We start from the raw sequence: 27,893 nt of genomic DNA, 5'->3' as shown, positions 1-27,893 counted from the left end.
AATATCCTGTTTTGCCACACCACTGCGGTCCCAAGAAAGCGTTTTATCGACCCAAGAACCCTCCAGGCCATCAAACACAACAAAATCAAATGTAGCGGGTCATGAGGAACCACCCACCCCAAGGTCTGTGTAAGCTCTAGTTCCATACCCACCCAGAATGACGCAATGGTGGGGCACTGCCAGACCATATGGTAAAAGTCAGCTGGGGCATGGTCACACCTTGTGCAAGTCCGGGAGGGCCGCAGTCAAGCTCTATAGATGGTGCGGTCTTAATGTCAAGAGGGAGCATGTTCCAATGCTGTGTGTCATTCACTTCAAAGCTCCTACCTTCCCATGAGGAAAGTGTGTAGGAAGGAACTACAGGCTCATGGCTGAGCTGGAGTGGAGAGTTCTCATCGGAACATACTTTCTAAGTTTATCTCTCAAAAATGCTGGGCCACAGCCCTGGAGCGCTTTGTAAGTGATGCAAAAAGCTTTACAAACTATCCACATTTGAATAGGATGCCAGTGCAGGCTTGAGAAAGCCTGAGAGACAGACGGAAATCCAGGGATATTCAGCAACTTTCTTGCTGCCAAATTCTGAAGCATTTGAAGAATCTTCAGAGCTAGTTTGGGTAGATTCAGATAAAGCCCATTGCAGTAATCCACTCTGGCCATTACCAGGGCCAGAACAACCATCTTTAACAAGTTAGATGGAAGAGATTGAGCAATTTTCCTAATAATGTGAGGCATGTAGAATGATGTGGAGATCACCTTGTTTACTTGCTCTTTATAAGTCAGTCTGTTGTCACTTAGTATTTCCACTTTTTTTTTTTACTGGTACTGGGAGCGAGCCAAGCTGCTCTGGCCACCATGATGGGTTCCAAAAGGAGGGATTATCCCTAAAAAGAATGGTTAGGAATTTGGAGAACTCAACTTAAGGCAGCGGTTACCCATCCATAGACGCGTGCAGCTGGGGAAGGTGTCATTCATGCCTGGGCTTTGCTAGAAAGTGAGATTATTATCTCGGTGTCTTCGGCATATGAAACCAGCGACAACCCAAAAGATTTTACAAGGGCCGCTAGCAGGGTAACATAGGTGTTAAAGAGGGTAGGGCATAACGACAAGCCCTGGGGGACACCTCATGGGAGAGAGAAAGGTTAAGATTCCTCAAGGAAAACGATTTCTACTTGCTTCGTTAGGAAGGATCTAAGTAATGACTGGGCCGTTCGCCCTATCCTTGGTTCTTCTAGCCCGTTTATCAACAGGTCCCAGCTCACCGAATCGAAGGCCACCGTCAAATCTAGTAGGATGAGGGCAGCACAGTCTACAATCACCCGGACCATGTCGGTGGCTACAATAAGGCCAGATTCCGTGGAACGCCCCGTACGGAGCCCGAACTGGGTATTGTCCAGCATAGATGATGATTATCCACAAATGTAGAAAGTTGGCCCTTCATTTCTTGTTCAATGATTTTGGCTGCAAATGGAAGCCTGGAGATGGGTCTGTAGTTGTTGCATCTGGAGTATGAAGATTGGGTTTTTTATGTGGATTTCCAGTTTCTGCTGAATACACCTGTCCTAAAAAGAGCATTAATAATGGTAGTGATCCAGCGCAGCTCCAAACCAAACCTCCAAACCATCACTATATATCCTATGAGCTATCACACTCTATTCTTCGGTGGGGCCCATGACACCGCGAGTCATTCATTCACACAAATCAGAGATGCTGGATTTTAGCGGAGTGTCTTACTTCATCTAATTAAACTAAATTTGATACACTATATACACTTGCAGTTTATTGGATTTACCATGGTTTTACTCTTAAGAAACATTAAAACACCCCACTATTTGGTCAATGGATCAGCTAGTAAAAGTTAACTAATGGACAACAACCCTTTGGTATGTGAAAGCCCGACACATTCTCCCAAGAGCTGTGTAACAACATCTCTCAATTTTTTGAGGATAAAATCGAAACTATCTACAATAAAATCACCTCGGCCAAATGCCCTATGGACATTGAGGCCCCAAGTACCCTCCATCTGGAGACACAAAGGGACACCTTTCTTGACATTCCTGAAGCTACTGATAGTGACATTATGTCACTTTTAAACAACATGAAAACAGGCTCCCCCCTTGATCTGCTTCCTGCAAGACTAATGACCACTTTGAGCAAGACACTATGCCCAATCATTTATAAAATCTTGAACCTCTCCTTCAAAGAAGGACAACTCCCCCAGCAATGGAAAGAGGCAATAGTGAATCCCATACGGAAAAACTCAGCTTTACCTTGGACGGAACTTTCCAACCTCCGTCCCATCTCTCTATTACCCTTCCTGAGCAAACTGGCTGAGAAACATGTTAACATCCATGTCTCCAGTTTCATAGAGGCGACAGGGGGCCTGGACCATTCACAATCTGGGTTCAGGCCCAACTACAGCACCGAATCAGCACTCCTCTCCGTGACTGATAACATCAAGATGTCACAGGATAGAGGAGGCTCAATGATTCTGGTGCTGTTAGACCTGTCGGCCGCCTTTGGCCGACATACTTCTGGGCCGTTTGCAGGGAGTGGGTATTGGAGGACAGGCTCTGTCATGGCTGGAGAGCTTCCTTTCCGGGCGATCACAATCTGTCAGCTTGGGCCCCTATCGTTCCACCTCAAGGGTGCTCACGAAGGGGGTGCCACAGGGCTCTTGCCTAAGCCCCACATTGTTTAATGTGTACGTGGCCCCCCTCGCTGAGATCGTGAGGAAGTATGGATTCACACCGGTGTCTTATGCTGACGACACCCAACTCCTCTACCCTTTCCATTCTCTTAACTTGGATGTTAAGGAAAACTTTGCTGAGGGCATTAGGGCAGTGTCCAATTGGATGGCCTCCAACTGCCTCCAATGCAATGTCGGGAAGACGGAGGTAAGGCTTTTTGGGAAAGCTACCATACTCTGGTCTCCCGACTGATGGCCTCTGGACCTGGGACCAGTACCCTGCCCAAAGCTGACCGTAAAAAACTTGGGTGTGAAGCTAGACCAAAATCTAACCTTAAAGGAACATGCAAATTTCATCTCTGGGGCATGCTTCCGCACCATTGGCCTGTTAAGGCGAGTCTTCCCTCTTTTGCCTGATACGCATAGAAAGACCCTTGTACAGGCCCTGGTGATAAGCCGGCTGGATTACTGTAACGGGCTCCTGATACTAGCTAATGAGGATGCTTTAAACCGGTTACAGGTGGTCCAAAACACGGCGGCAAGACAAATCCTTAACGCTCCCACAAGAACCCCCTCTAAGCCCCTTTTGAGAGAACTCCACTGGCTACCGATACGGCAGCGCATTAAGTTTAAAATCTGCTGCACTGTCCATAAATGCCTCTTTGGAGATGGCCCCAAATACCTGGCCCAAAAATTCCAGTTCTATAAACCTGATCGCCCTCTTCGATCAAATAACCAACTGTTATTAAAAACCCCGCTCATTAAGAAGACCAGGCAAGGTGGCCGAGCCCTCTCTCTTATAGGGCCAACCTTGTGGAATAAACTGCCCCTTAGTCTCAGACAAAACACCAATCACATATCCTTCAGGAAAACGCTCAAAACAACCTTGTTCCTGGAAGAATAATGGCCCATAGCTCATCTACAGAGGTACAAACCTTACCATCCCGGCGTGCAAAGCGCGGAGATACCCCATTGGGGTCGATTCTGGCGCGATATAAAAACTAAAATAAATAAATAAACAACACCAGCTTCATTCTCCATTTATTTAAGTTTTATTAAAAGATGTATTCTCCTAGCATAACCCTATTTTATTTATCCTTAATTCAATAGCCATTAGACATTCTAAATTCACCTAAAAAAAAGAAGATCAATTTTAAACAGTTTACATTTATTAGCAGAATCGTTGAGAAAAATAAGTCAAAGACATAGTAACAAGGATCCCAGCAAATGGAACTCAGAGTAAGCATAGAAAAGTTCCCAAAAACAGCCTCTCTGTTCGTCGTTCTTGATGTTCACCTCCCATCTGGACTCCGTTACCATCAAAAGTTAAAGTCAAGAAAATATCAAAGTCTTTGCACCATGGAAAAATCAATCAGTCCGTCAGCATGTCGTGGTGCAAAAAGTAAATTCAAAAGCATGCTTTTTTTCTCCACTTCCAAACATCCTCTTTTATACCCTTTTCCCTGACTATCTATCTAAATTTTTTTACTTTTAGGGTCCACGCTCAACTTTCATTGGTCCATTCAAGGGGTGGGTAAGGATCACCTCATCTTCTCATTGTCCATATTTCCGCCAAGTCATTGTTATGATCACAATAAAGTTCTGATTGTTCATTATTAATTTTTTTTTCACTCGTGTCCTTTAACTTGTCACTTCACCTAACTTTCTCAGGATCATGACTCGAACATCTCAATCTTGGCACCATTCTGCTCTTCAGGCCACGCTGACCTTGACCCACGCTGCACAGGCACAGACTGCTTGCACATCTCTCGAGCATAGTCGTGCATGCGTAGAAACCCACTGTTTCGGAGTCTCGCAAACCCTCCATTTTATTTTAGACCACATGGGCCATAATGGGAACTATTATAGAAACAAACAAAATTAAACGTTAGATTTCGAAGTATAGCCCTTCTGTTTACCTCCCCCATCCTAAGATAACCCTTTTAATTATTACCTATCATTAAAGCTACACATATGCATTGTTTTCTTACCATTCTCCATCATTTCTGCCACAATTATACATTTAGGAAGCTTACATGCATAGCATTTCATTAGATTATAGCATTTCCGCACTATATTAGTAAAACGACTTCACATAATCAATGGATTAGATTTGCAACGCAAGCATTTTAGTATCCCGTGTGTATTTGTGTATGTGCTTTCTATTCTACGTTGGTTAATTTTAAAACCACATGATTAATACATATTACAGTTATGGCAAGCCAACTTCACGAGGGGTATACAAAAATGTTTGTTTTCACCCTCGCTCCATCAACTCCCCCCCTTGGTGATTTATCACCAAATAACACCCAAAAATGTTCATAAAACTTTCAAAACATGTTTCAAATTCTTTTAATTAGTATGAGTTATACTCTAGTTTCTTCCATTTTCTTTCAATCTTGATAAAGTTTCTCATTAAATTCTTCCATTTCAACGTTCTCTTTCTTGTCTCTCTTCAAATTCCTTTCTTATAGACCTTTTAAGGTTTCCTCTTTTTGTAAGCTTACAACTTAATCTTAAGACAAAAATTATCACTAAAATAATGTAACTGGAATTAATACTTTCCCTATTATGGATCTACCTATTTCATAAAACCATTTCTTAACTGTTATAAAACTTCTACGGTCAACCTCAGTGGTATAATTTCTTTATGCAATTCTGTAAGATTTGTAATACATCTTTCAATGTTTTGACTTTTATCAGGAATGTATGTACAACAATGCTATATCTTCCAAATTCCACAGACTCCTCCCTCTTTTGCCAAAATGATAGCAAGAGCAAGTCAATTTTGCAGCACCATAGCTCTCATAGCCACCATTTCTGTGTTTACCATTCTGTTGACAAATGATCTACTATCGTTGACTATTTCCGAATTCTGTTTATATTAAACGATATACCCACTGCTGGTATCAATTCTCCAAAAACATCACCTATTATTTCTATTACACTTTTCCTTCTTCTACGACTTAAAGGTTTACCTATCTCATGAATTCTATTAGTTCCTCTATCTACATGAACAATTTTAGGAAAGACCAAGCCTACATAACTGGACCCATACCACTGATCAGGCAATCTATAATAAGCTTTGTTCCCGCATAAGAAATATATGCCAGGGAAAACTGGATCATCACCTCGTTTAAATCCCCAGCCCCCTTTTATAATATATGTATCTTCACATTGACTTGCTCCCACAAAATAATTATCATACACAGTGTTATCTCTTCGAATACATAATTTACCTAATAATGATGTATCTATATTTATAGCCACATTCACATTATGTCCCTCTATATCATCATCCTCAAATGTTCACATTGTGGATTTATATTTCTTTCCTTTGTCCTTCCTTTTGTATTGATTCCTTCTTTCCTCTACCATATCCAAAAAGGCATTCTCCTTGATTCTCATTTTACAAGTCAAATTATGTTTGAACACATAGTCATGGGTCAGTTCTTGTGTTTCCCAAAAATATTCTCCGAAAACCTTTGCAGGTTTGATTTGATTCAATTCAGCCACAATTTTCAATGTCGCAAAAACATCATCAGAATTGGAATAATAATACTCTAATTTACCTGTTATGTAAAATAAACTATCTAATACACTAGATGTAACCCCATATGTTAATGGAAGGTGGTGGTACATCACACCCTCTGATACAGATGCTGGTAATTTCACACAGACGTAGCAATCATTAGATTCCATCGTTCTCACATATTCAGATAATAGCTTTGAAAACATATTCTTCAAATAATCACTAATTGAATTGTCTTGATGTACTTCATGTCTATACACATGCATTATTTCACCCTTTGACTCATAGGCATTTTCTTTCATACTCTCATTTGCCTTTGCTTTTACAAAATTCGGCCTAAAAGGAATTATAATAGCTAAAATCAACCCTACCAACATTAATAGCCCTGTACATATTAACCGCATTCTACACCATTTTCTAAAAATAGTACATTTCGATCTTGTTACATCACTAGAAGCCATTTTTTTAAGTATGCTATATTTACACTACTAACGTATTTGAGAAAGAAAGGAGCAAAACAGAAACTCTAAGCCCAATCAGCAGACCTGCCTTTGGGTATTTCTTGTGTATCATGCACCTTTTGTGTCGGATGTAGAAAGGAATGTGGACTTGCTCTGTTTTGCTTTGACTGCAAACTGTTCCTGAGAGTAGGCTTACAGTGCCCTCTGCTGGTTGCTTAAAGTTATCACTTCCCACCTACAGATCTCCACTTGTGTCAACAGTGCTGATTAATTAAAGACAGAGGTGGTACACATTATACAGTCTCTTTTCCTGCCATGTGTTGAGCAGCACCTTCAACGGACACCACAATTACCAGAGGCCTGCCGCCCTGGACCAGAAGTAATGACATGGAAAAAAGACAAGAACTCACTATCAACAGGGGCAGTCCATCCAACATAGCATGTCCGCTTTACTTGAAGATTGAAGGTCAAAGTTCATAAAAACGTAAACACAACAAAAAGTAACAGAAATCACAGAAGTACTCAACCAGCGTCCTCTTTTCCTTGAGGAACTTCCATAGAGCGTCCAAGACGTGTCTTCCTTCAAACACACTGTAACATATAATGTTCTTGAATCCAGTAAGTATAAATAGGTATGATTTATTGTAGATAAATCCAAGTTATAAGATCAATAAATATAATGATAAAAGTCCCACCAGGAGCAGATCTTCTCTCGCTCAGCCTGTCTGCCATCAACTGTCTCTACCTAGAGCAGTCAGGTACTTAACATTCTAGTATGACATCAGACATTCTATTACATGCAGTGGCTAAGCAATGGGGAAACTAAGTAAGGGAAATGTAAAGCATGAGCAAGATGTAACACATCCCCTTTCCTTATAAAACAATTAATAAATATATTAGAATTAAATTGCATTGTATTCATAAAATTATAACAATTGAAATATAAGATGTAATGATCAAAGGAACACATTACATTGGATTCTCAATTATTAGTTGAAATGCAAGAAGGATTTCATTTTCATATTTAATGACCTTTCAAATCTAAAGGCCCCATCTCCTTCCTTAATAAAAATTATCCACTAGAATGGAAAATATGGATAAAAGCATAACTTAATAAAATCCACTAGAATGGAAAATGTGGAATAAAAACACAATAACATCCATAAGAATGAGATGGATGGGTTATATAAATAGAAACATAAAAGCCAGATAGAGTAAACTGCGGCTTTTCACAACAAAATAAATACAATATGAACACCTCTTAATATAGAGCACTTGTGTGGTTCATAATGGCCAATAGAATAACTTGTGGCTTTAACAACATTGTAAAATGGAACTCCTCAAAGTCCATAACAATAAAATTGAGCAACTGCGGCTCTTCTAAACATCAGCAATTGAACCCCTCAGAGTCCATACAAACAATTTGAGCAATTTATTGCTCTCCATAACAATAGAACAATTGAACTTCTCAAAGTTCATATCAAACAAATGGAGCACCTCATAATGAGCACAGATGTGGCTCCGCAAATTACACATACAATAAAACCAAACTCCTCAGAGTTTATATCAAGAAAATAGAGCAACCTACCGCTCTTCACAGCCTAAAGTTAGAAAAATGGAGCACCTCAAATTGAGCACCGAAGTGGTTTCCTAGAAAGTACATATTTATAGTGGAGTGCCTCAAACATGAGCACCGAAGTGGCTCCAGCAAAATTTTATATTCAATAAATCCAACATTGGGACAACTAATTTCCTAAAATGAAAACTTCATAATAATTAAAGCACATAGTGGTTCACATCAGCATATCAGAATTAAAATTATCAGTAAATAACACGAGAATTAAAAAAAATTGAGCACTGCAACTAAAAGTATAGTATAATAATGGCTTACTCCATAAATAACTAAATCAGAAATTTGAATAAAATTGATAGGGCACCTCAACATCCGTTGAGCATAAACATGGCTCCCATATTCAATATACATGGGAAGAATTACATTGCAATTTAAAATGAAGTGGTGTCATCTCAATAAATACATAAATGAACCTTCCCTCTGAAAACGAGTTATAATAAAAATCTTAATTTCCAGAAACACCGGTGAACGATTTATCACCCGAGGACATCTCAGAATGGCTTCCTTTAAACAAGTATAAAGTTTTGCAGTATAAAGAAATACGTTGAAATTTCCTCCTTGAAAACAGTGTAAAGGTTATGAATGAAGTACCCGGAAATTCCCAGCTGAAAACTTCAAAAGCATCACCCATTCGACTTTCCTCACAGTTGACAATGGTTCATTATGTCAATTAACACTGTAAAAGCGGCTCCAAAATTGACGAAAATACATGTGTGCAAAACAGTAATTTGTCCGTTGAGTTTAATGGACCAGGGTTCCTCAATGGAGTCTACCATACTGCAAAGATCAACAAAAAAGAATAAAATATCATCCAAATACCTTCGGACTTTAGGAATATCAAGTTATCGGAACAGGAATTAACTTCCGGTTTAAGGACAAAGTGAAATGAAATTGCCGATGACATAATAACGTTGCGTTGGGTCGCGTACGTCTCATTGCGTACGCAGCTTCCATGGACGGAGAGAAGACAAACAAACTCTGCGTTGTCATGGTGATGACCACGCTCAAAGACCGTTGTGAGCGCATGAAGCATTGCACACGTAAGCTGTCGTTTTTCTTAGTTTTAAAAATCGCCCCAAGAGTTGAAAAGTAGCAAGTATGTATAAAAGAAGCATCAAAACTGTGCCATAAAACTTCGGCTTCTATATACCATAACAGTCGAATTTCCGATGTTCCTTCAGACACCGCAGTCAGTAATCTGTTCAGCAATGACAGAACATCGCTCTCAGGGGACATGGCAAAACAAAACGTCACCTTCCGATTTCTCAAACACTGTTCATTTCCCAAACGTGGCAAAACTGTAAGCACTGGGGCGCTCATCCAGAAAGTCCATATGCAGAGCGCATTAATTAGTGATCATTTAACTCTACACTTCACTGCAGCTTGCCTTCGCGCTGTCTTTCAGATTGAAATAAAAACGTTGTTTAAACGAAATTAACTTGCAGCTGTTTAGAGATTCTTTTGAATGCTGTCAACAAATTACGCAGTTTGAAATCATATACTCTGGGATGGCAGGCTGTCTTCAGGCCAAATCACGCAGTTTGAAGTCAAACACCCTGGGATGGGAGGCTGTCCAGATGAATGGGGACACTGGTGGGGCTAACCAGGGCGTTTCAATGAATTTACCTTTTCTTTTCAGCTTTAAAAGGTTCCTTAGTTGCAGTAGTAATATATTAAATCCGTCTTCCTTCCACGCATAAGTTCAGTTCTGTCCCTCGTCGCCAATTTGTAGCATATAATGTTCTTGAATCCAGTAAGTATAAATAGGTATGATTTATTGTAGATAAATCCAAGTTATAAGATCAATAAATATAATGATAAAAGTCCCACCAGGAGCAGATCTTCTCTCGCTCAGCCTGTCTGCCATCAACTGTCTCTACCTAGAGCAGTCAGGTACTTAACATTCTAGTATGACATCAGACATTCTATTACATGCAGTGGCTAAGCAATGGGGAAACTAAGTAAGGGAAATGTAAAGCATGAGCAAGATGTAACACACACCTCATGGTATCGCAGGCTGTTGTCACATTAGTCGCGATTGGCGCTAGGACTACGACACACAAGCCACTCCCACCATCGTCACGGCAGGCAGACACCTTCAGTGATGGGATAATATTCACCTCTGTGTCTTTAATACAATCAGGCTTCTGCTTCACCAACTGGCTGGGAAAAACTGACATTTTATTACAAGACAGGAGGCTCACATTGAGTAGGTTTAAAGCATATAAATAGCTGTCACTGTCACACACTAAAATGGCTTGTTGTAATAGGTCATAAATGTTGACACTTTAGATCAGGGCCGGACTGGCCCTATCAGGCACCGGGCATTTCCACTGTGGGCCGGAAGGGTGAGGGCCAGTTTTGGACTGGTGGGGGGCCGTTTTAGTTACTGGGGGCTGGTTTTGTAGCAGTGCTGCAAAATCGGCCCCTTGTAACAAAAGCGCACGCAAAAGCAGTGTTGTCCACCAGCACCCGCCTGTCCCCCCTTGGGTTAGCGATCACCCCAAAAACCCGTACTACTCCTGCAAGAAACTTTACCCTTTTAACCCATCTTCTTAGTTGCGGGTGCAAAGAGTGGATGGTTTGCATAATAAAATCAATACTCGAGGGGCCAGAAGTTCTCGGGGCCACAGTCCCCTTCACGTAATCCTTAATACACTTCACCACGCTCAGAGTTGGGCGTCTGGGGAATGAAGGCAACTCTATCAATCTAGAAGCATTCTTGTAATGCCTAATAATTGTAAAATCAATCAATCAATCATTTGTAAAGCGCACTACATACCCGCGAGGGTCTCAAGGCGCTGGGGGGGGTACTACTGATCGAACAGCCAGGTCTTGAGTATCCTCCTGAAGGTCAGCAGGTCTTGGGTCTGTCGTAGGCTCAGTGGGAGGGTGTTCCATGTTTTGGCGGCGAGGTGGGAGAAGGATCTCCCGCTGGTGGTTGTTCTTCGGATGCGCGGGACGGTGGCGAGTGAGAGGTCGGCAGAGCGCAGCTGGTTGTTGGGGATGTAGAAGGAGAGCCGTCTGTTGAGGTAGGCTGGGCGGGTCGTGTGAGTGCTTTGTGTGCGTGGATGAGGAGCTTGAAGGATATCCTCTTGTTTATGGGGAGCCAGTGCAGGTTTCTCAAGTGGGGGGTGATGTGGCTGTGTCATGGTACATCGAGGAACAGTCGTGCCGAGTGGTTTTGGATGCGTTGTAGCCGCTTGATGAGCTTGGTCGGGGCTCCCGCGTAGAGGGCATTTCTATAGTCGAGTCTGCTGCTGACAAGGGCCTGGGTGACTGTCTTTCTTGTATCTGTCGGGATCCATCTGTAGATCTTGCAGAGGATGCAGAAGGTGTTGAACCAGGAAGAGGAGACGGCGTTGACTTGCTTGATCATTGAGAGCGTTGAGTCGAGGATGATTCCCACCGAGGGAACAGAGGGCAGAAAAACAATCACAACGAGGGAACAGAGGGCAGAATCACAACGAGGGAACAGAGGGCAGAATCACAAGCACAGCGAGGGAATAGAGGGCAGAAAAACAATCGCAACGAGGGAACAGAGGGCAGAATCACAACGAGGGAACAGAGGGCAGAATCACAATCACAATGAGGGAACAGAGGGCAGAAAAACAATCACAATGAGGGAACAGAGGGCAGAAAAACAATCACAACGAGGGAACAGAGGGCATAATCACAACGAGGGAACAGAGGGCAGAATCACAATGAGGGAACAGAGGGCAGAATCACAACGAGGGAACAGAGGGCAGAATCACAATGAGGGAACAGAGGGCAGAAAAACAATCACAACAAGGGAACAGTGGGCAGAAAAACAATCACAACGAGGGACCAGAGGGCAGAAAAACAATCACAACAAGGGAACAGAGGGCAGAATCACAACGAGGGAACAAAGGGCAGAATCAAAACGAGGGAAAAGAGGGCAGAAAAACAATCACAACGAGGGAACAGAGGGCAGAATCACAATCACAATGAGGGAACAGAGGGCCGAATCACAACGAGGGAACAGAGGGCATAAAAACAATCACAACGAGGGAACAGAGGGCAGAATCACAACGAGGGAACAGAGGACAGAAAAACAATCACAACAAGGGAACAGAGGGCAGAATTACAATCACAACAAGGGAATCGAGGGCAGAATCACAACGAGGGAACAGAGGGCAGAATCACAATGAGGGAACAGAGGGCAGAATCACAATGATGGAATAGAGGGCAGAAAAACAATCACAACGAGGGAACAGAGGGCAGAAAAACAATCACAACGAGGGAACAGAGGGCAGAATCACAACGAGGGAACAGAGGGCAGAAAAACAATCACGAGAGAACAGAGGTAAGAAAAGCAAGCACTCAACAAGGAGGCACGGGGTGGAGGGAGAGCTTACCTCCGTTATCCAAGCTGCGGGCCGGGGGTCACATATGTTCCTCCCCCCCGGGATTCTGCGTGCGGGGCAATCACAGCGCTTGCAATCCAGGAAATGAAAAGGGAAAGCTTGGCCGAGCCAGCACTCGGGGCGCGGGAAGGCGCTGCGCTGGTGGACGGGGCAGTCAGCTCATCAGATCCAGTTCAGCGGCAGCCCGGGGAAATCTTAGCGCAGCCTTCCCTGGCAGCGCCGCCCGGCCAGCGCCAAGAAGCCAGACAACAATCCACACAAACAGTGACAAACTGCGCCTGCCCCGGCGCCAGTGACCAGGAGAGACTCAGCGCCGGCTCGGGCTCTGCAGGTCAGAGGGTCGCGTGCTGCACTCGCTGCTCCCAGGGTTGCTGCACCTTCCTGCCCACCTCCTTTCATTCCCCTCTCCGGTGCGTGGTGCGCTCCCAGCTCCGCAGGAAGGACAGCGACAGCAGGTCCCCCTCGGAGCTGCAGTTGCAATCTCCCCAGTAACATGGCGGCCGGCCTGAGGAGCGGGAGAGGGAGGGAGGGAGATGGGCTGCCACGGAGCAGAAGAGAGGGAGCGGGTCAAAGGGAAAGTGCTGCTCCTGCGGGGGTGATCGCCGCACGAGTCACTGGAGCTCGCGTTACCCCACCCACTCCTCTCCCACTGTGGCAGCAATGATCGCATCTGCCGCACACTTCCAGGGAGTTGTCATGACGTCAAACAGCAAAAGTTAACTCTGCAGTGACAGCCAAACAAAAACAAACACACAAAGAGGCGGGCAGACGGGCAGCAGGAGTCTGTAAGCCTTGTCCTTTTCGGATTGGGGGCGTGTTTTTCTTCAGAGAAAGAAACGAAAAAAACACGCCTCTCAATCCGAAAAGGACGGGGCTTACAGAGAAAAGAGATCGTCACAGGGACCTCTTCTCCAATGGCTGGCCGCCGTTTAGGAGGCCAGCCAATGGAGAAGAGGGGCGGGTTTAAACCTCGCTACTCTGAGACATAAGATCTCGCCAGCGAGACTGCGCATGCACAGCCTACACTAGCCGAGACCTAAGAAGGTATATTTGTATTTCTAATATCCGATCCTGCAGCAGTTCCATACATGACAATAGACCCAATTCTGGCGTAAATAGAAGTCGATGGAAGAAATAAAGTCTCCCAATTACTTTTTCTAAATATCCCACTTTCCTCTTCTAAAATGTTAGCATGTATGCATAGGTGCAACATGTACTTAACTCAAGGAGCAAGAAAAGAGGACAGGTTGGATAGACTGCCGTTACTTATAGTGGGTTGTTGTATTTTCTCTATGCTGTTACTTCCTGCCTATAGGGAGCAGGATTATGGAAAATGTAGGGTACTTTAAAGGTTGTATGCAATAAATGGCAAGAAAAGAGACTGCTTACTATGAGTCCTGTATTTTCCTAATAAAAAACTGGATGAGGTTAACAACAAACACTGTTTTACATCTAAAAACCTTATGTTCTGTGTCTCCATATGTAGTGGGTGTTTAAAGCTTTCTGGGCTGTCAGAGGCAAACCAGAGTCTTTTCAACACTGCTCTCCTAATGGAGAAATGAACAGAAAGAATAGTGACATCTGGGAAATGAGTACTCCTCAGCATTACTCCAAATCCACCTCATAGCTGGTCCCTGTTCGACATATCTCCCCGGATCCACCTCATGGCTGGTGCCTGCTCGACATTACTTAGGATCCTCCTCATATCTGGTACCTGCTCTACATTACTCCAGATCCACTTCATAACGTGTCTGCTCGACATTACTCCGGATCCACCTCATTACTGGTGCCTGCTCGACATTACTCCAGCTTCACCTCATATCTGGTACCTGCTCCACATTACTCTGGTTCCACTTCATAACTTGCCTGCTCGACATTACTCCGGATCCACTTCATTACTGGTGCCTGCTCGACATTACTCCAGTTTCACCTCATATCTGGTACCTGCTCCACAATACTCCGGGTCCACTTCATAACGTGCCTGCTCCACATTACTCTGGATCCACTTCATTACTGGTGCCTGCTCAACATTACTCCAGATCCACCTCATTTCTGGTACCTGCTAAACATTACTCCGGATCCACTTCATAACGTGCTTGCTCGACATTACTCCGGATCCACCTCATTACTGGTGCCTGCTCGACATTACTCCAAATTCACCTCATATCTGGTACCTGCTCCACATTACTCTGGTTCCACTTCATAACGTGCCTGCTCGATATTACTCCAGATCCACCTCATTACTGGTGCCTGCTCGACATTATTCCAGATTCACCTCATATCTGGTACCTGCTCCACATTACTCCGGTTCCACTTCATAACGTGCCTGCTCGACATTACTCCGGATCCACCTCATTACTGGTGCTTGCTCGACATTACTCCAGATTAACCTCATATTTGGTACCTGCTCCACATTACTCCGGTTCCTCCTCATAACGTGCCTGCTCCACATTACTCCGGATCCACGTCATTACTGGTGCCTGCTCGACATTACTCCAGATCCACCTCATATCTGGTACCTGCTCCACATTACTGTGGATCCACTTCATAGCGTGCCTGCTCAACATTACTCCGGATCCACCTAATTTCTGGTGCCTGCTCGACATTACTCCAGATTCACCTCATATCTGGTACCTGCTCCACATTACTCCGGTTCCATTTCATAACGTGCCTGCTCGACATTACTCCGGATCCACCTAATTAGTGGTGCCTGTTGGACATTACTCCTGATTAACCTCATATCTGGTACCTGCTCTACTTCATTACTGGTGCCTGCTCGACATTACTCCAGATCCTCCTCATGTCTGGTCTCTGCTCGACATTACTCCGAATCCACCTCATAACTGGCCCCTGCTCTACATTACTAGATCCACTTCATAGCGTGTCTGCTTGACATTTCTCTGGATCCACCTCATTACTGGTGCTTGCTCGACATTACTCCGGATATTCCTCATGCCTGATCCCTACTCGACATTACTCAGGATCCACCTCATAGCTAGTACCTACTCGACAATATTCCGGATCCACCTCATATCTGGTCACGGCTCAACATTACTCCAGATCTGCCTCATATCTGGTACCTGCTTGACATCACACTGGATCCCCATAATAGCTAGTACCTGCTCAACATTACTCCAGATCCACTTCATATCTGGTCCCTGCTCAAACATTTTTCCATATCCACCTCATAGCTATTACCTGCTCAACATTACTCTGGATCCTCCTAATGTCTGATCCCTGCTCAACATTACTCAGGATCCACCTCATATCTGGTACGTACTCAACATTACTCAGGATCCACCTCATATCTGGTCCCTGCTCAACGATTATTCCATATCCACCTCATAGCTAGTACCTGCTCGACATTACTCAGGATCCACCTCATATCTGGTCCCTGCTCAAAGATTATTCCATATCCACCTCATAGCTAGTACCTGCTCGACATTACTCAGGATCCACCTCATATCTGGTCCCTGCTCAAAGATTATTCCATATCCACCTCATAGCTAGTACCTGCTCGACATTACTCAGGATCCACCTCATATCTGGTCCCGCTCGGCATTACTCCAAGTCCACCTCATATCTGGTCTCTGCTTGGCATTACTCGGGAACCACCTCATATCTGGTACCTTTTTACCATTAGTCTGGATGTCTCATATCTTTCACTAAATGAGCCCTGGCTGTGATCACCAATCTGCTCCTGGAGGATCTGGAATAATGGTGAGCAGGAACCAGCTATGAGGTGGATCTGGCGAAAGGGTTAGCCTGAACCAGAGGTGTTTCAGATTCCAAGCCAACCAAGCCCCAGTGAAAGATTGAGGAATGGTGCAACGTGTAGGCACCGATACCAACAGGGCGCTGAGGCATCAGGAGATGAGGTAGAAGCCAGGAGCCAGCAGTCCTTTGAGACAGAAAAGAACAGAATTAATCTGGGTGTACGGGAGATTTCACCCTCCAGGGGTGGCCATTGGAAGCAGATTCAGGCTGTGCAGACAACTTGTTGTCGTATTCTGCGGGAAAATAGCTTCTTCCCACCACAATTGCTTCGGAATATCCTTAAATATAGGTGTGCCAGATTATTGCTTGCACTTTTGATTGATAAATGAATGAGTGGATGAGAAAACATATTTTCAATCAATCAGAGCATTTGTAAAGTGCACTACTACCCGTGAGGGTCTCAAGGCGCTAAGGGGTGCGGGAATGATGCTACTGTTCGAAGAGCCAGGTCTTGAGGAGTCTTCTGAAGGTCAGTAGGTCTCGGGTCTGCCGGAGGCAGATGGGGAGGGTGTTCCATGTCTTGAGGGTGAGGTGGGAGAATGATCTGCCGCCGGCGGTCACTCTACAGATACGGGGGACAGTGACGAGGGAGTGGTTGGCGGAGCGGAGCTGGCGGGAGGGGTGTAGAAGCTGAGTTGGTTGTTGAGGTATGCTGGTCCGGTGTTGTGGAGTGCCTTGTGTGCGTGTGTGGGGAGCTTGAAGGTTATCCTCTTGTTGAAGGGGAGCCAGTACAGGCCTCCCAGGTGGGGTGTGATGTGGCTGTGGCAAGGGATGTTGAGGATCAGGCGTGCGGAGGCGTTCTGGATGCGTTGGAGCCGTTTCAAGAGTTTGGCCGACGCTCCTGCATAGAGGGCGTTTCCGTTGTCTAGTCTTCTGCTGACGAGGGCCTAGGTGACTGTCCTTCTTGTTTCAGTGGGGATCCACTTGTAGATCCTGGGAGTATGCGGAGGGTGTTGAAGCAGGAGGAAGAGACGGCATTGACCTGTTTCGGCATGGAGAGGGTTGAGTCAAGAATGACCCCTAGGTTGCGTGCGTGGTCGGTGGGCGTTGGAGCTGTTCCTAGTGCGGTCGGCCACCAGGAGTCGTCCTTGGCAGAGGGGGTGGATCCGAGGATGAGTACCACCGTCTTGTCCGAGTTCAGCTTCAGTCTGCTGTTTCTCATCCAGTCGGCGACGGCCTTCATTCTGAAAGAAAGCGTGCCAGTGCCCGTAGCTCTGCTCAGAAACCGGCGGCCGGTACAACTAAATGCCAGTCCACCGATTACGAAGGCTGGTAGTCTTACATCCACCTTGTGCCTCTTTAATCCACTGCCAGACACTCCCTGCACCTCTATCTCACTGCTGCAGGTTCCTGATTTCTCCCTTTGTGACTGTTTTGCATTTTTCTTCCATCTTTCCATTTGTGTTTTTCCGTCTCTTGTTCCCAGTAAACATCTGATGCGGAAGAACAAGTGCAGGTCCCCAAAAATATGTGCCAGCGGCAACCACCAGCTCAAATTAAACACTGCATATGTTGCACCAACAAGTGGTCAAATAAGAAGGACATGTAAAATATTTGTTTGCTGAGCACCTTCGTGGAAGAAGAAAGTGAGGACAGCAGCCTCATTTCAGAGGGTAAGAAATTCCACAGGTGAGGGCCCCAGACTGCGCAGCTTCTGTCGGCTCCAGATTGGAACTTCAGGAGGGGAGCTGATAGTAGCACCTTACCTTGGCTCATGGGACCATTACTTTGGTACATATTGGCAAATTCTATCTGCTCAGAACAGAGAGCCCAGGCTATGGAAACCTTTAAACTAGAGAACTCTTACCTTGAGTCAAATACTTTCTCTTAGAATGCCTACATTTTGTAACTGAAACGTGGGAGATTAAAAAAAAAAATCCAGAAATGTATTTTCCCCATTGACTTATATTGGATTGGAGGAGCTTTGAGGTGTGAGACAGCTAAAATAAAGCCCTTTATTAAAGCCCAAAGTGGCCTTGCGTGGCTTGATAAATCGCATTTTAGGGTTTGCATCTCGCATGCACCGCGTTGCATGGCTCAAACTCAGCGCAAACCCTTGATAAATCGAGCTCATGGGTTTTCGTTTTTTTTTTCTACCTTTGCTAGCGCACAAGCACGTTTGGAGGCTTGTGTAGCAGCCTATGTTCACCTACAGTGTTTGGTTTTGGTGTAATCCTTCTGCACGACTCCTGTTCTCTGCTATTCACATTTTCACCGAAACCTCTAGTAAGTGTGCAATGCTGCATCGTTTGACGATAAAAGGGGAGCCGTCGTTGTGGCAGGTTTTCCATGGAATCGTTTGGTTTTTCGACTCTGAATGGCTGATGTTTGGACCTCTGGGCACTGGTGAGCAGGTGATGTGATCCCAGTCCCTAAAGGTCGGGAAACATTTTGACGCTGAAATTGTCATGATTGAGTTTTTGCCTCCTAAAGCAGCTCAACGCTTACATTTTAACGTGAGCACACATCGAAGGCATCCACACTCATGTTTGGAGAATAGCCTACCCTGGACCTGATTACGACTGGGTACTTGTTTTGGAGCCCTGCTTAAACCCCTCTTTGCGCAGGGGGTCATAATTAATACCGTGGCTGTATTTAACGCCTCCGATATCTATCAGAAATTTGTTACATTTCGGTAGGTCAAACCTGCTGAAAATTTACTTGAGAAAGTGTACAGTATTTACCATACAATGCTGTTTTTTGTGCGTTATACACCAGCGTCTGCTTAGTTATTCTCCACAGACTCGTAATAGAAGGTAATTATAGCACCCGATCGATTAATAACGCACCCCATAGCATTATTATTTATCAGGTTCGATAAATAACTAAACTCAAAATCGGGGTCTAAATGTATTGAGAAATATTCATGTCAGATCTCATGGCCACTCCTTTGTGTTGTGTGTAAAAACAAACCATTTTTGCTATTTATAAATCAGATTTACCACTTTTTAAGTTACCTGGGAGGGTGCATTTAACACATCTAAGCACAGCTGGGCAGAGGCAAAGCTAGCCTGGCCTTGGAGTCAGTGGTTGAACAAGCCGCTGCACACCTTTGGAAAGTGGTATTTTCCACTGAAAGGTATTGTCTCTCGCTCTTGAGTTTTTAACATATATGCTGCAATGGTGACGTTTATATATTCGTTATATCTCCCTCTTGGTTTGCAGGTAGGGGATATCTGCCCGGGGCTCGTACACACTTCCTTCTCCAGGAAGACAGGTGACCTCCTGTCCCATTGCAAAGACTCATTGGACAAAGTCTTTTCTATTGTATCTACTACTGGTAGTGAACATGAAGTCACACTGGCTAGAAGTCACACCCCCCACCCTTCCAGATCTAGGGTATCTTTTATACCCTTTGTACCAGAGTCAAACACACACTAGGGTCACCACAATCCTAAGCTGCTCTCACATATCAAACTGAAGGCAATTTCTCATTGAAGGTTAATTTGCTTTAGCTCAGTGTTGAAATGTTTATTGACTCCTCACTAGCATTGCCATTTGATATTAAGGCCTTCAAAGAATGGCCAAATAGAAACTGCCATCCTTCTTTTCTCTAGTACATATGATTGGTGGGTACCTTTGCCCTACCATGTGCTCTCTTCCTGTGCAAGATTTCAAGTGCTCGGGTGAATGTCACCACTCATGCATTGTACCTGGTATTCTGAGGATGCGCTAGAAAACCGAAGCAGCTGATTGTTCTACGACTCTGTTCTTTGAGGAGCTAAATTAGCAATTTTTGGCAGCTTCACTGCTTGTGCAGTGCAACAATGAAGTATGTTTTTGTTTAACACATCTGACTATGTCTCTCAGTTGATTGTTTTTTCTTTTTCTCTATTTTTCTGCAGGGGCTTAGCTGTTGGAATTTATGCCACAAACTCTCCAGAGGCATGCCAGTTTGTGGCAGAAAACTGCAAAGCCAACATCCTTGTGGTAGAGAATTCAAAACAGCTCGCTAAGATCCTGCAGGTAACTTTGCGTCTATAATTTACATCTTACGCCGAGTCTCTCCCCAAGCTCAGGTTTGCTCTTCCTGCTGACCTTTAATCCTCCACATGCACATTTAGGGAGGATCTGTTCAGTAATTTTCAGGGGGACATAGCGGCCTAGCTGGAAGATGTTTCCAAAGAGCTAAAAGAGTTGAAACATGACCTTGGAGAATTGGGTCAGAGGGTCTCTACTTTGGAAGATGCAGGGGATGCTAGGTGAGAAAGAGTTGGTCTCCTGTCACAGGGCGGTGTTGCAGCTTAGGGACCAAAACATCAATCTACAGGGCCATCTTAAAGACATGGAAAATAGATCACGATGATCTAAGATAGGAATCAGAGGCATACCCCAAGCTGCTGAAAAAGGCAATATTGAGGACTATGTTAAACACCTATTCAACTTTGTGCTGCCTGGAAGACATTCAACTTGACAAAACACACCAATTCGGAAGACCTGCCATTCCAAAAAATAACTTACCAGATGTTCTCACATGTGAGTATTACTCTAAGCAAAAAGAAGCACTTAGGGCAGAGGCACGCTCAACTAGCTCAGTCTCCTTCGAAGCAGCAACTATTTGGCTCTATAAAGACTTGTCCACAATCATGTTACAGAGAAGATGATAAATGAGACAAGCCACCTCGTTTCTGAAAGAGAAGGGATTAAAGTATTGATAAAGTGATCACTTCAGCTTAACCTTCATTGTGAACAAACAGCGCTCCCCTGCAGAGGTGCAAGCTGTCTTGGATTTGTTGGCACAGTCACAAGAATTCTCACCTACGAAGCATCAACAAATGAAAGCAGATGCCTCACGCAACCGATGGGGAAGATGGGCCATAGTTCCCTTTAAATAATATTCTCTCGGACCCTGATAGGAAGAGAAGTCAACAAGAGAGAAAGACAGAAGTAAACAAGCTGCCGTCTGATGAAGGATATAGATATATAGGTCAAAGAGGAGCTGCAAACAAGTGAGTAAGCCAACAGAAATGTCTAGAAAGATGCTTTGTTGCAAGTGAATGCTTTCTTGGACATTGCCAAAGACCCACGTCTGGGCATCCCTGTCCCACTCAGGGTGACAAATGGAAAAACAACAGTTGATGGACAGAATGCAAAACAATGTCATACATTCAGGCCAGCACAGAGATCTGAGCCTAAATCCATCATATATTTGCTCACCATGCCATTCAAGTTTGAACCCAGCCATATGCAAATCAGTCTTGACCCTGTGCCCAATGGGAACGGTTCAGCTCGAACTGCCAGACCAGGTCTTCCCTAGACCGGGAACAAGCTTCCTAGGACCCTTTACGGGGTTTCACCCCTCATCAGCCAGGATAGCTTGACTCCAAGGGCATGGAGAGCACAGGATCCTTGTGACTGGAGGTGAATGTTTGCATTGTCAATCAATCAATCAATCAATCATAGACATTTATAGAGCGCACTACTCACCCGGAGGGTCTCAAGGCGCTTGGGGGGGGGGGGGGGTGCTGCTACTGCTCGAACAGCCAGGTCTTGAGCTTCTCCCTGAAGGAGAGGTGGTCTTGGGTCAGGCGCAGGTCGGGAGGGAGGGAGTTCCAGGTCTTGGCGGCCAAGTAGGAGAAGGACCTTCCTCCTGTTGTCGTTCTTCGGATGCGGGGGACGGCGGCAAGGGCGTGACTGGTTGATCGGAGATGGCGTTTGGGAGCGTAGAAGTTGATGCGGTTGTTGAGGTAGCTCGGGCCTTGATCGTGTAGGGCTTTGTGTGCGTGGGTGAGGAGACGGAAGGTGATTCTCTTGTTGATGGGGAGCCAATGCAGGTCTCTCAGATGTCCGGAGATGTGGCTGTGTCGTGGGATGTCGAGGATGAGTCTGGCTGAGGTGTTCTGGATCCGCTGGAGTCTCTTCTGGAGCTTGGCGGTGGTTCCGGCGTAGAGGGCGTTGCCGTAGTCCAGTCGGCTGGTGACGAGGGCCTGGGTGACCGTCTTCCTGCTCTCGGTGGGGATCCACCGGAAGATCTTCCGTAGCATGCGCAGGATGTTGAAGCACGACGAGGAGACGGCGTTGACTTGTCTGGTCATGGAGAGGGAGGAGTCCAGGATGAAGCCCAGGTTGCGTGCGTGGTCTGTTGGTTTGGGAGCGGTGCCCAGGGCGGGGGGCCACCAGGAGTCGTCCCAGGCGGAGGGCGAGGAGCCCAGGATGAGGACTTCCGTCTTGTCCGAGTTCAGTTTCAGGCGGCTGGTCGTCATCCACTCGGCTACGTCTTTCATCCCTTCGTGAAGGTTGGCTCTGGCGGCGGCGGGGTCGTTGGTCAGGGAGAGGATCAGCTGGGTGTCGTCAGCGTAGGAGATGATGTTGAGGTTGTGTTGGTGTGCGATGGCCGCGAGGGGGCTCATGTAGACGTTGAAGAGGGTGGGGCTCAGCGAGGATCCTTGAGGGACGCCGCAGATGACTTCGGTGGCCTCTGACTTGTACGGTGGTAGGCGGACTCTCTGTGTTCTTCCGTCGAGGAAGGAGATGATCCATTCCAGTGCCTTCTCCTGGATTCCGACGTTGCTGAGGCGCTGCACAAGGGTGCGGTGGCAGACAGTGTCGAATGCCGCGGAGAGGTCTAGGAGGATGAGGGCCGCTGTTTCTCCGTTGTCCATCAGGGCTCGGATGTCATCGGTGGCAGCGATGAGGGCGGTCTCGGTGCTGTGGTTGGCTCGGAAGCCAGACTGTGAGGGGTCGAGGGATCCATTCGTCTCGAGGAAGGCGGCCAGCTGTTTGTTGACGGTCTTCTCGATGACTTTGGCTGGAAACGGGAGGAGCGAGATGGGGCGGTAATTCTTGAGTTCGGTGGGGTCCACTGTTGGTTTCTTTAGTAGAGCGCTGAGTTCGGCGTGCTTCCAGCTCTCCGGGAAGGTGGCGGTGTCGAAGGAGGTGTTGATGATGTCCCGCAGGTGGGGTGCGATGACAGCGTCGGTCTTGTTGAAGACGTGGCGAGGGCAGGGGTCGGTCGGAGATCCGGAGTGGATGGAGTTCATCGTGCGGACGGTGTCTTCGGTGCTGATCGGAGTCCAGGCGCGGAGGGTGGTGGTGGGGGGCGGTGGTTCGGTCGTGGCGTGCGTCGGTTGAGTGCTGAAGCTGTTGTGTATGTCCGCGATCTTGTTGTGGAAGTAGGAGGCGAGGGAGTTGCAGAGGTCTTGCGATGGGGTGATGTCGTTGCTTCCGGCGTTGGGGTTGGAGAGCTCTTTCACGATGTTGAAGAGTTCCTTGCAGTTGTGTGCGTTGTTGTCCAGCCGGTCCTTGAATGCAGTTTTCTTGGTGGCGCGGATCAGTTGGTGGTGTTTCCGGGTGGCGAGCTTGAGGGTGGTCATGTTGTCCGGTGTTGGCTCCCTTCTCCAGGCTTTCTCGAGGGCTCGGCAGTTCTTCTTGGAGCTCGTGAGTTCGTCGGTGAACCATGGGGCCTTCTTGCTGCCGGGTCTGCTGGGCGGGGTCCTCAGTGGGGCGAGTTCGTCCGCGCAGTTGCTGATCCACTTCGTGAGGTTGTCGGCGGCCCGGCTGGGGTTCGCTGAGCTGGTGGGAGGGTGCTGGCTCAGGGAAGCGGCGAGCTGGTCCGCTGTGATCTTGTTCCAGCTTCTTCGAGCAACCTGTTGCTGGTGGTGGTGGATCGTCGTTCTTCTGAAGGTGAAGTGGACGCAGCTGTGGTCCGTCCAGTGGAGTCCAGTGGCGTGGCTGAAGGCGATGTCTTTGCTGGATGAGAAGACGGCGTCGAGTGTGTGTCCGGCGAGGTGGGTGGGGATGGACACCAGCTGCTTGAGTCCGAGGTTGGCGAGGTTATCGAGCAGGGTGGTGGTGTTGCGGTCGTTGTTGTTCTCCAGGTGGAAGTTGATGTCCCCCAGGAGGATGTAGTCAACGGAGGGGAGGGCATGCGGGCTGATGAAGTCGGCGATGTCCTCGCTGAATTGTGTGCGTGGTCCCGGGGGTCGGTAGATCAGGGTGCCTCTGAGGGTGGTCTTCGGGTCCAGCATTCCGTCCACCACAGAGGAGGGATGGCAATCCCGTTCCACAACAAATTTAAAATGAAGATTCTCAGCATACAGTCTGACATACTAGGCTGACTTTTAGCAGTGAAAATCTCAATAGGCAGCCATACCTTTACCCTAGGATCCACACTCGTTCCCAATGACAATCGCTCATCGTGACATCTCTGTAGTCTGAGATTTTGGTGGAAAGGGAACATTGTAATGGACTCAACAAAAGACCGCTCCATCCAACGAATGGGCCAAGCAGGCGCCCTCTCCTAGGGGGCTTGGAGTGGATGAGGCTGCTTGGCATAGTGGACATCTGACAGGTACAGAAACTCACATGACTGGACTACACATTTTTCACAGCCCCCCACCGATATTATGCTAGTCTAAACTACTTCATATGCATGATAACAGTGCTGACCGACACACAACACAAAACCATGAAAGAGGTGCAAATTGGAAAATAAAGAAAAAAGAACTGGAGGTTATATACAAAATGTCGGGTTCTTGTAAAATATGGCTTGAGCTAATGCTGACCAAGCAACAACTTAAGCCACTAGATATTGAAAGAGTGGGCTATGTTCTACTGCGTGGATGTATGATGTTACAACGCAAACTATTACAATGGATGATTTTACAATGCGTTTTTTACAAAGCAAGCTCCATTTTAACGGATACTATTACAACACAAGACATTACAGCGCATGCACCATTACAACGTAATTTACTATTCTAACAGCGCTGGGTGCTTATCTCAGATACAGTGCTGGTCAGCTTTCTAATGGCATGCGGTGTAATAGCATACTTTGTATTGGAACTTGCATTGTATTGGCTGCGTTGTAGAGGCATTGCGTTGTAATACTTGCATTGTAATGGATGTCTCCCCTACTACGCTTAAGTCAGGATTATTATAAAGGAGGCAACAAAGCTTGAAAACTACTTGTGTGTAAACTAAGGGTGAAACATTAGAGAGGGGCAATCAACCAAATAACTACAATCCGAGGGGACAAGACTCATGACAATGTAGAGATCACAAACACTTTTAGAAAATTCTACACTGACCTATACTCATCCGAACCTCTCCCAGTCCAAAATATAAGGTCATACTCATTGACAACTTATTGCCATCTCTCCCGACTGACCAGGCTTCCAGCCTTGAGACTGAAGTTTCCTCAGAGGAGGCTGCTACAGGAATGACCAAAATGCATACCGGGATGGCTTTATGGCAGCATTTTATAAGATGATCTGCCCATCATTGCTGTGGATACTGAAACATCTGTATAAATCTTTTGCCTTCACTGGATGGTTTACACCAATGATGCGCAAGCCAGTCGTAACCGTGATGCCAAAGCCTGGCAAGGACCCCACACATTTTTTGTCATACAGGCCCATATCATTGTCAAATATCGATGCAGAGATCTTTACAGGTATTCCTGCAAGATGACTGGGGCCATGCATGCAGGGATTAGTGGCCCCGGATGAAACAGGCTTCAATACCAAACTGGGATGCAGCAAGCAACACCAAACAAATAATGAATATACCAACAAAGCATCATGGATTACAACACCCCCATTCTTGTTTTCTTCCGATGCTGAGAAGGCTACCGACTAGGCGCACTGGTCCTTCCTGCTAGGAGCCCTGAGTAAACATGGTTATGGTTAAAGCTTGGATACTAGGTGGCTGCTCTGACCCAGTGGCAAAAGTTGGAACTAATGTGACTTTGTCATGGCCCTTTAGGGTGAATACAGGGAAAGGCAGGGGTGCCCTCTGTCTCAGTTACTTCATGGCCTCTATATGGGGCCACTAGTCAAGTCAATTCAAGTCAGATGCATTTGTATCGCGCACATATCACTCCAAAGAGTTTCATGGCGCTTGCAGACGGCTCTGATATGAGAAGACAACTTAGTTTGCAAAGAGCCGGGTCTTTAGCTTCTTGCGAAAGCAGTGGTGTTCTAGAGGGGTGCGCAGACTATGGGGCATCTTGTTCCATAGGGAGGGGGGAGGGAAGGAAAAGGCTCGCCCCCATTTCTGCAAGTTTGTATTCTCAGAGGAGTGAGGAGTGACACAGAGCTAGATCTAAGTTGCTTTAGGGGTGTGTACCACGTCAGCTTATGGGACCAGTATTTTGGGCCACTGCCATACATGTGCTTGAGGACAAAGCATATGGTCTTGAACATGATTCGCTTCTTGACCGGAAGCCAATGAAGGCTTCTGAGGCATGGGGCAGACGGAGATCTCCGGGGAAGATTCAAAACCAGCCGGGCCGCGGTGTTCTGGAGAACCTGCAGTCTTCTCAAGTGGTGCTCGTTTATTGCTAAAAGGAGCGAATTCCCGTAGTCCAGCCTATTTATATTAGGCCCTGTACTAAGGGTTTTTGTGCCTCTGCTGGAATCCACTTAAAGACTTTGCGCAGACTGCGCATGAGTCCGAAATAGGTTCCCACGATGTAGTTTGTTTGGGTTTTCATGGACAGCTTATTGTCCATGTAGAAACCCAGATTCCGTACGGATTCTTTAGGGGTGGGATAGTCACCCCGCTGTTCCGGCCACCAGTCGTGGGCCCAGTATTCAGCGGCTTTCCCAAAAGCATGAACTAGCAGAGAACATTCAATCAAATCCCCGGGTTCCGTGAATAAAGATGGGAAACCAAGAGCATAAGCTTGCACCTATAAGCTTATGACGTGGTGGTCATGCTCTCTGAACCCCTGAACTCCATCCCGGCTCAAAAACACGAGTTCGAAACATTTGGCCAACACTCAAGATTCAAAATGAATGCACAAAAGTTGCAAATCATGAGCATCAACACCCCACAGGAAATGCAACACACATTACAAAGCCTGTTCCCACTTTGTTGGAAACAGCCTGATATCCCCTACATCGGACTTAAGAAATGTCCCACCAAAGAAAGGACAGTCTCTCAGGCCTGCAACGAGTTATTGGAGACAGCTCGTACAGACCTATGAAGTTGGCAAATGGGGGGCTACCCTGGCTAAGCTGCATTGAGGCAGCTGAGATGGCCCTGCTACCCAAGGTTTTATTATAGCCTTAGATCCAAGCTCGGGCCTTTAGTGCTGGAGGCCTTTGTTCACAGCAACAGCAGAACAAAACATTGGAATGTTGCTCTGGGCTTCTATTGGCCATTAGAAGCCCGGAGAGCTCCGTTGTCTTCAATGGAGCGCTCAACATTCCAATGTTCTAAATGTGCTGCAAACACAACCGCCACCAGATACAATAGACGCAAGCCAGCATATCGTGCCCTGGATGGTAGCCTGGGGACCCTTTACCTGATGCACTTTTATCTTGCCTTGCAAATGCTCCATCTTCGGCAAAACACTGGTCCTCTTTGCACCAAACGACTGCGGTTACCAACATTTGGAAGGTGCACTAGCAGGGCAAATGGTGCAGGCTGTGTGGTGCGTACTCTTTGGCGGTATTAAGAGCCACTATGG

At 46.1% G+C, this 27,893-nt stretch overlaps 1 protein-coding gene across 5 annotated transcripts in view; it reads left to right on the top strand.

Moving 5' to 3' along the window:
* The window catches only part of LOC144817695 (long-chain-fatty-acid--CoA ligase ACSBG2-like), a 607,186-nt gene that overhangs the window by 392,882 nt on the left and 186,411 nt on the right, over window positions 1-27,893 (top strand). For all 5 annotated transcript variants that reach the window (XM_078674444.1, XM_078674446.1, XM_078674447.1 and 2 more), the window contains one exon: window positions 20,323-20,443. In XM_078674444.1, coding sequence (XP_078530570.1) covers window positions 20,323-20,443 — 121 coding nt within the window. The remainder of the gene's footprint in view (window positions 1-20,322; window positions 20,444-27,893) is intronic.

Source organism: Lissotriton helveticus, chromosome 2_1, assembly GCF_964261635.1.
Source record: "Lissotriton helveticus chromosome 2_1, aLisHel1.1, whole genome shotgun sequence".
NCBI lineage: Eukaryota > Metazoa > Chordata > Amphibia > Caudata > Salamandridae > Lissotriton > Lissotriton helveticus.
Note: the sequence above shows the minus strand (reverse complement) of the source record. Positions and strands in the feature narration are given on the sequence as shown.